The sequence below is a fragment of the Daucus carota genome, chromosome 2, assembly GCF_001625215.2.
Source record: "Daucus carota subsp. sativus chromosome 2, DH1 v3.0, whole genome shotgun sequence".
NCBI lineage: Eukaryota > Viridiplantae > Streptophyta > Magnoliopsida > Apiales > Apiaceae > Daucus > Daucus carota.
Window position 1 is genome coordinate 44,695,601 of NC_030382.2, and position 9,277 is coordinate 44,704,877.

The 9,277-nt window shown below is 33.1% G+C and overlaps 1 protein-coding gene across 1 annotated transcript; it reads left to right on the forward strand.

Annotated features, from left to right (window-relative positions):
- The first annotated feature begins 1,323 nt into the window (after positions 1 to 1,323).
- LOC108208368 (O-fucosyltransferase 29) lies at positions 1,324 to 9,215 on the forward strand. Its single transcript, XM_017378899.2, has 9 exons — positions 1,324 to 2,159; positions 3,710 to 3,797; positions 4,565 to 4,641; positions 4,797 to 4,885; positions 5,316 to 5,505; positions 5,793 to 5,974; positions 7,022 to 7,124; positions 7,291 to 7,619; positions 8,419 to 9,215. The coding sequence occupies exons 1-9, from the start codon at positions 1,875 to 1,877 to the stop codon at positions 8,825 to 8,827; spliced, it is 1,752 nt and encodes a 583-aa protein (XP_017234388.1). The 5' UTR covers positions 1,324 to 1,874; the 3' UTR covers positions 8,828 to 9,215.
- The last annotated feature ends 62 nt before the right edge of the window (positions 9,216 to 9,277 follow it).

Genomic DNA, 9,277 nt, shown 5'->3' on the forward strand with positions numbered 1-9,277 from the left:
TTTTGTTTTTGTCTTAATGTCTTGAGAATCAATTAGATAATTTAATTAAGACCTTAGTCAATATTCCAAATATAAGATGGTATTTAATAATCAAATATGAATAGTATATGATTGACAAGCAGTGGTTTTCATTCAAAGAGGTTCAAGACAAATGGCCTTTATTCTGCACATTTTGTTTTTGAGAAAGTAAACCATATTGCAAAGTTATTTTTTATTATTTTATCTAAAAATTGATAAATTAGTTGAGTTTGAAAAATGCAATTGTGAGAAAATAAATACACACACATATATTAATATAATACTTGAAATTACAAATTTAAATATTAAACTTTTGCTTCTTTATTATCAAATGAATATAAAAATGATACAAGAAGAATGCACATAAATGATATATTTGGGTATTTACAAATTTCATCCTTTTATAGAAAATTCTAAAGTATAGTTTAAATAGTTTGGAGAGTTCTTTTATATATATTTCAGTCTCTGTTTTAAAGATCTCTTATTTATTAAAAATCGTTATTAATCTTAATTGATATTTAAATAATATATTTATCAATTTATTGGTTACAATTCAATTATGCTAAGATGTGAGAATTTAAAATTTATATTTATTCCACCGAAATCTAATGAGAAGATAGTGAAATTAGAGTTACACCTGTATATTTTTGAAAATAATAATAATAAATTTTATTTTATTCATGTAAATCAATTTTTTTCCACGTACCTTTCATGATAAAAATATCTATTAAACAATATTATTCATTATTCCGAAATTTGATAAAGGAGAGGTAATGGAATTTATGCATCTACTTTTCATTTGACCATACCCGGGTCAACATTTCTAGTCGGAGCTAACTGTATTTCACATGGCTACATTTACTTCCCTTTTTATCAGGGACTTGGATCCATTTACGTCGAAGTCGAGTGTTAAATCCGAATTTACATACGAGTGCACATCATTTATATAATTTGGTAATATATATTCATATATTTTATTTTTTTCAAAACCAAAGTATATTCACATATTGTTCCAAACCTTTTTTTAATCTTTTCAATTACTCTTTTCAGTCTCTAATATTAATTAATGTTTTATATTTAATTTTGTTCCGGATGTTAACATGTCAAATCACATTTCCTGATTCACGAATACTCAATTGACATTATTTTTCAGAATCGATAATTAATACACCCACAATATAAAGATTCACATTAAGAATGCAAAATACGAGTACTACTTTAGATATTGAATGTTCGAAATTAATGATCAGTAATCACAGTATTTAATTTCACATTTCACTTAATGGAGCACACTACTACTGAGTCAACTGTGCTAATATTTCGATTTACGTAAAAATACTTCACAGCCTAAAAATAGAAACCCCAGCATTACCATCTCTCTCCTCTCTCTCTCTCTCCCCCTCCCCCGTCTCTCCCTCTCTCTCTCCCGCGGCAAAGCTTCAGCGAGTTCCGCCATTTCAGGAACTGTGATCTTCACAAAACCCTAATTTCTTTCCTCCTCAGTTCAAGTTTTTAACTGTGTCAATGTACTAATACACACACATAAGCACACACACTCATTCACATTTACATCTACATCAACAAAGTTGGGGAAAAGCTCAGATTTTTACTAGGGTGAGATTAGGCACATAGATTCTTGACTTTTAAGTGTGTTTATAAAATACCCAATTGGGGTTTGCTACTGTATGTAATATACTGTAATTATATATTTACACACACAATAAACAAATAGACCCACAAAAGCACTCACATTTACTACATCTAAATCAAGAAAGTTGGGGGAAAAGGTGAGATTTTTATTGGGTGGAACATGAGATTAGGGGAAGGGATTGTTGAATTTGAGTGTGATTTTAGTTATGGGTGTGGCTAAAGGTTGGAGATTTAGTGGTAAGGTTTTTATTTGGGCAAATCATAATCTGGATTTAGTGCATACTCAAAATGGTGGTACAAAGAAGCAAGATTTTTCTTGGAAATGGTCTACGACTGTGCCTGCGCCGAGGCGCCCGATCCGGTGGTCATTGGTTTGCGGGGTTATGCTTTTTGTGTTGGGATTGATTTCTTTGTTTACTGGACATATTGTGTCTGATCTTGAGTGGTACTCTCAGAGATTGTTAGTTAAGCGTAGCTGGTATTATAAACTGGTAAACTTCACTGCCTATCTTTATTTGTGTATATATTGGTCTATGTTAGTTCTGAGTAGCATTCTTGATTTGTGATGATGGCTTTTGCAAAGTTGGAGTTTTTGTTGAGTTTTGCAATTATCATATTGTTTTGGTCGTTTTGTGGTTTCTTACCAACCATCGTTGATTTGCTATGTGGTCTATTTGGTTAATTTTAGCTATTTATTAATAATGTTATTTGTGGTTTGTTATCATTAACTATTAATAGGATTATGTTTGGTATGCTGAAATGATTCTGTTAGTTTTTTTATGCATGATAAAAATGGAGAATAGTGGTTTTAATACATCTATAAGTTGTGCCACCCAATTCCTATATAATAATGCAAGTATGAAGCCTATACATAGGCTACAATGTTAAGTAAAAATAAGTCTAAATGATGATCCTAATTCACTTCTACTTATCCTGTGAACCACTAGATAACAAAATTGATAAATTTGGAATAATCCATTCACATTTCTATTATCTTCTACAAAGTCAATAATAAGTGTTATGTTGTATCGTGTTTTCTTATAGAAGACAAATCTCTCCTTCCCCTTCTGTTTATTGAGAATGATAGGGAATACAAAATACTGCCTGAGATGATAATACGGGGATACATTGATGCCCGTGCCAACCATTTAGAAAAGTAAATTGCCCATACAGTTCTCTGTCTATAGTATTCTGGAGCTTCCTTTCTTCTGTGCTAATCTAGTTCTTTTCTACACGGGGGCCTGTGGTTGCTAGTTCACTATCTTTTGCTCACTGTCAAACTCCATATTTTAGTTTTCATTGTGATGTTTACACTCTGCCTTTTCCTAAAAAGTAGCTAGCTATTTTGTTGACAGTCACAGGGATTGAATAGGTATTGTATTGAGATCTCAGATTCGTACTTAGTTTTGCAAGGCTCAATCATTTACATGGTACACAATACATCTATAGTCCAACACCAACTACTCATCTTAATTCACAAACTGTGAAAAATTGCACATTTGAAGCCAAAAGATCCTTTTTTCTTGTCAAACAGATCCATCTGGGTGTAATAAATATATCAAAGGTCTTAAAATACTGGATTAATTTAGTATGGTTTGTATTCTGATAGTACTCGTGAATATACAGTTAACCTTTATTTGCTTTATGCAACCTCTGCATTTCCATCATTATATGAATTCAATAATCTAAATGGTGCAAAGCAATGTTGACCAGTCTTAATTTTGCATCCATATTAAAACTACACTATTACTGATTATATAGGTTAACACTAAACCTTTGTCTGGATAAATGTAAAGTTAGTGACTGACTGACTGGTGATATTATTAGTTTTATGAATATGCATGTACGTTCTCTTGGTAAACATATGATATCTAATGTTTTTGGTCCTTTACATTCCTGTTTTGATCTATTTGTGTGTTCCTTAAACGGTATCTGTATACTTTTTTCTTTTTTTTTTTTGCTGAATTGGTATCTATATACATGTTTCTTTTAATCTGATCACATGATGCCCTATATAAATTAATGTCTGCCTGCATTTTAGAATGGAGCTCGTGCACCAGTGGATATCTGGAAATCTGAGTTCTCGAAGTACTATTACGGATGTAGTGAAAGAGGTTCGCGTTTTGCTCGTAAGTTGGCTTGCCTGTACTATGGTTTACTTAAAAGATTTCACTTTGTTATCTGAAGCAACTATATATGGTTTATTTTGATTTCCTTGTTTAAAAAGGTGTAACTTGATTTGTCTATAATTTACTTTTGTTGCCTGTCTAATGTTTCTTTTACCAAATATTATTTGATTTTGCAAACATAAAAAAAACAGCTTAAATAGAAATGTATGCTTTGTAATTTTTTATCTTATGATTTTGTTTTTGGAGATGCTGGAGCCTAGCTTTCGCCGGAACATGATATTCTAGAGTTTATGCCTAGAAATTGTTCTACATAAGACATTGTAGTATGATAGGCTGTTAGTATTGTAGTTGTGCATGTGCTAACATTCTTTTGTCATGTCATGCTTCACATAATAGGATAAATTGTAATTCAGTTTTAACGGTGTTTTGGTGTAATCTGTGTATGGATTTCTTGATGGTCTTGTTCTTGTGTTCATAATTGATTTGCATGCCCTAGTGGGGAATGGTTTGGTTGTTGCTGCTTGAATAACTTCCTTTGTTTAAATTGTATTAAGGTTCTTCCTTTTTTGTTGTTTCATTATGTATGTATGCACACAGACATCTTATTTTGTAATGCCCTTTAGTTACCTTGTTGGACACCTTACCAATACTTTTAATTTGAGTGGTCTTTAGTATACTGCTATCATTTCTTTCTGAATAGCTCTGCTGCTCTCTATTATATATTTTCAAACACTATAAATTGTGTAATTTCACTGGTGAATTTTTAGCTGCTGTACGCGAGAAACACTCTAATGGTTACTTACTTATTGCGGCAAGTGGAGGACTTAACCAACAACGGACAGGAGTAAGTGTTCTGTTCCATACAATTAAATACCAATGCATGTAACAGTTTTGACCTGACATTTATATATGACAGTCTTACTTTTTTGTAATCATGGGAAGTAAAAATGATCATTTGATGTATCTCACCTTACTAAATAATTCATCATTTGAATTTAGATTACTGATGCTGTTGTTGTTGCGCGAATTTTGAATGCTACTCTTGTTGTACCGGAGTTGGATCATAATTCATTCTGGAAGGATAATAGGTAATTTGACATCTCATTATTGAGCTATAAATTATGTCTATGTGCTAATTGCTCTCAAAGCTTGTTATCTGCTATAGAATAAAGCAATATATACACAATACGGCATGACATATCTCTTTCTTTGTTACTCTTTTCCAAGTGCTGCTTGGAACTGAGGTAGTTAGGTGCACTATACATCAGAATGCACAAACCGGTCGTAATCCAAATTATCAAGCATATAAAGCGCAAATTGCAAAATGCTCACAAACTTGACTCAAGGAATTATCTTATCATTGCCAAAATACATTGCTTCCAATGCTGTAGTAGCCAAGTTGTAGATTTTACCAAATTTATATTATCATTTAACTTCCAAAGAGTTGTTTTAATTGTATTGCTATAATGATTATTGAAGAGAATTTGTCATCCATTCACACTTTTTCACATTTTGCAGCGACTTTCTCAACATATTTGATGTTGATTGGTTCATCTCTTCCCTTGCCAAGGATGTCCCCGTTGTCAAAAGAGTCCCGGATAAAGTTATGAGATCAATGTTAAAGCCCCCATACACGATGCGCGTTCCAAGGAAATCAGAACCAGATTATTATTTGGACGAAGTGCTGCCCATACTCTTAAGGAGACGTGTAGGAACACCATATTCCCTAGTGTAGTATAGATATTGCCTGTCCTGAGTTATAAACTAGCATTTTACATGCTATGTTTATGTTAATTCTTACTAATAGAATTGAACATGAACAAACATTATGAGAAATCAGATATGTATAGCTCTGAGTAAACATATATAGTATCACCCACTACTGACAATTGAACTTACTCAGCCTACCTCGACCAATTAAGTTTATTCAGCCAGAATCAAATCTTGGCTATCTGTTCTTACATTGACATTTCATCCAGCCTTTTCTTCTTGCAGGTTGTTCAGTTAACTAAGTTCGACTATAGGCTTTCTAATGACCTTCCTGAAGAGCTTCAGAAGTTGCGTTGCCGTGTTAATTATCATGCTTTGAGGTTTACCAAACCTATAAGGAGTATAGGCCAGAAGGTGGTCACAAGAATGCGAAAAATGGCAAAACGCTTCATAGCAGTTCACTTAAGGTTTGCTATTTATACTATATTGAAAGAATATTACTGTTTAAGTAGGTCTACTGGTTATTCTCATTCCTTCGATATTTGAAGTTAACGATTATACTCCAGAATTATGATGTGGCCTATGCTGTACACTACATATAATTAAAAAATGCAACATTATGTCTTTAAAACCCAAAGCAACAGATAATATATAGATAAAAGTAATATATGCAAGATGATATTATTAAAACCTTTTTGGAATTTGGAATGTTAGTACTGGCTTCTTCTAATTCCTCCTAAGATTGAATTAGAATTTTGTGTTCTTCAGGTGAAAAGCAGCAAAACTAAATACAATTCAACAATGATAATTGCAGTGATAACAATATTACTATCTATATTATCTATACTATCTACTATCTGTACTATACCATTATAACCAAACTTGAAATAATTAGCACTCAGGCGGTTTGACAATTAAAGGTCTTGAGTTGGAATCCTATCAATTATATACCCCATTATACTACTAGCTCTAAGTATACTACCAAAGGTGTAGGATTCAAATTCCATGAAGTAGGTGTTATAAATATAATATTGTATATTTTTAACTCTAAAGATACCAAAAAAGATTTATGAGTTGAATCCCATCATTAACATATTAAAATTTTATATTCATATTTTTAGAACTAAAATACTAACAAAGGTTTGGGAGTTAATAAAATTACAAGTATTACAAGAGATCATGAGATCAATATTAATAATTACATATTCATATATATACACAAGTACTTGCAAAGATATGTAAAATATTTAAGATTATTTATAATGTAAGATATTTTTATATTTTCGGTATCAACACTGTCACCTTTCACGGGTTTTATATGTGCTTATACTAAAAAGAAAATGTGAATATGTGACAGAGGAAAGAACTAGCTGTCGAATTGTGACTTGCATTGTTGCATACATATTATATTTGCATGTGCGTACTATTATATCTTTATAATTACATATTGATATGATATCATGATATTTTATTAGGTACCTCAAATTTCTATTAATCATATGTCAATATGCCAGGTTTGAGCCTGATATGCTAGCCTTTTCTGGTTGTTATTATGGCGGGGGTGATAAAGAGAGATACGAGCTTGGTGAAATAAGAAAACGATGGACAACATTACCTGTGAGATTATATCTTTTACAGCTTTTACAAAAAAAATATCTAGATGCATGCAGTGAGCTACTTAGTATCTACTAGTTGAACACATGCTATGGCATAGAAAACGTCATGAAGAGTGGTATTCATAGAATGTATTGCTCTATTTCATTTTCGTATTTATTCATTACAGGAGACATCCCCTGACGGGGAGCGAAAGCGAGGAAAATGCCCACTTACACCTCATGAAGTGGGTTTGATGCTGCGAGCACTTGGTTTTAAGAATGACACGTTCATTTATGTTGCATCTGGTGAAATATATGGTGGAGAAGAGACTCTTAGACCTCTTCGTGAGCTCTTTCCAAACTTCTACACAAAGGAGATGCTTGCGGGTGAAGAGATACAGCCTTTATTGTCCTTTTCTTCTCGCCTTGCTGCCATTGACTACATAGTAAGCGATGAAAGTGATGTCTTTGTTACGAACAATAATGGGAACATGGCAAAGATTATTGCTGGTAGAAGGTATGGATTATAAAATCAGATGCTACTTGATCACCATAAACTAGTTCTAATCTGAAGCCTCTCTCTTTTTCACACACGCGCACATAGATGCACACAGGAAGACTAAACTGACACTTGTGCTTGAACTGAAAAAGAGACTACTTAATTACACAGCCATGTTTCAAACTATGAAAGCTCCTAGGTGTAGGCTAGAGGCCCCAAAATATCATAACTTTTAATCTCGGTATTGGGACACAATATTATCTTTTCGGAAGTGAAATAACTCATTACCGATACTTTAATACTAAACCAAACAGACCGAGTATTCTCGATTGATTACTCTGACTTTAATTTTGATTTAATTATTCTTAGATCGAGTATTCTCGATTGATTTGACTGAAGGAATATGTGGCTGAAGTATTTCTGAGAAAATGCACCAAAAAACAAGGCCCAACACCACTCATCAAACTGTATATCTCTGATTTTAAAAATACTGCAGAAGTAATGAATAGTTAATAATTTGATTCAGAGCCCATTAGGTAAGTTAGCTCCTTAGTATTGCATTATTTTTCTTCATTCAAGGAAGCAACTGATCCAGACGTGTACTATACATACGTACAGAGACACACTTCTATCTGAATAATTTTATGATATAAAGTATAAAGGTTGATGCTAATAACTTTATGATATAATTATAGAGGTTTACGCAATAGCCATGCTGTCACATCATAACGCATCCCTCACTTTCTAAGCACTTTTATTGTTAGGGTGTCGATTTTATTGGATTACCTGTTTATGCTCTTCTTTTCATGGGTGAAAGGAGGTATATGGGGCACAAAAGAACCATCAGACCAAATGCAAAAAGACTTAGTGCGATATTCATGGAACGTGATAAGATGGGATGGAATACATTCGCAAGAAAGGTAAAATCATGCCAACGAGGTTTCATGGGAGAACCAGAAGAGGTTAGACCAGGACGTGGTGAGTTTCACGAGTATCCAGCTGCTTGCATCTGCAAGAAAACATTCAAGTTCTCTCGTATAAGAAGCAGAAATATTGGAGACCGGTCTTCAGATAAAGTTCTAAACAGTACAGAGGCCAGAGTTGAGCATGGAGATGACACCGATTATCAAAGGCCAGAAACTTATGACCGGCTAAATAACACGGGCATGGTAAAAGTGCCAGTATCTCTAACAGAAGTTGATGAAGATGACTTTTTGGCTGACTAGATGGATAGATCCCGATGAAACATCTCAGCTTGAATATCTGATTGTTAGAACCTTGAGCTAAGCTGCCATCTAAGTTCATTCTGTGGCCACCCGCGGTGGATATTATCATGCCACATTCTTTCATCAGCATGGTGTTGCAGGACGAGCAACCGCTCAGTAAGATGACATCTAGCTTCCATACGATATCCATGCTCGGATTGCAATGATGAACTGGATATGTATAGATAAGTTATAATTTCAAATAAGCTGCAAGTGTTCATATGTAATTTTCGACATACTCTACTAGTAGGTTTGCTTAAAGTATATTTTTTCCTTTTGTAAGCTATACTATACTAATATAGTGTCAGCTTATGTCATGACCATATAAATCCCCATTACACAAATCAAATGAGTTTGCAAACTTTTTTGAAATTTACTCATAGTACTCATAGCCCTTAAATATGGGGAACA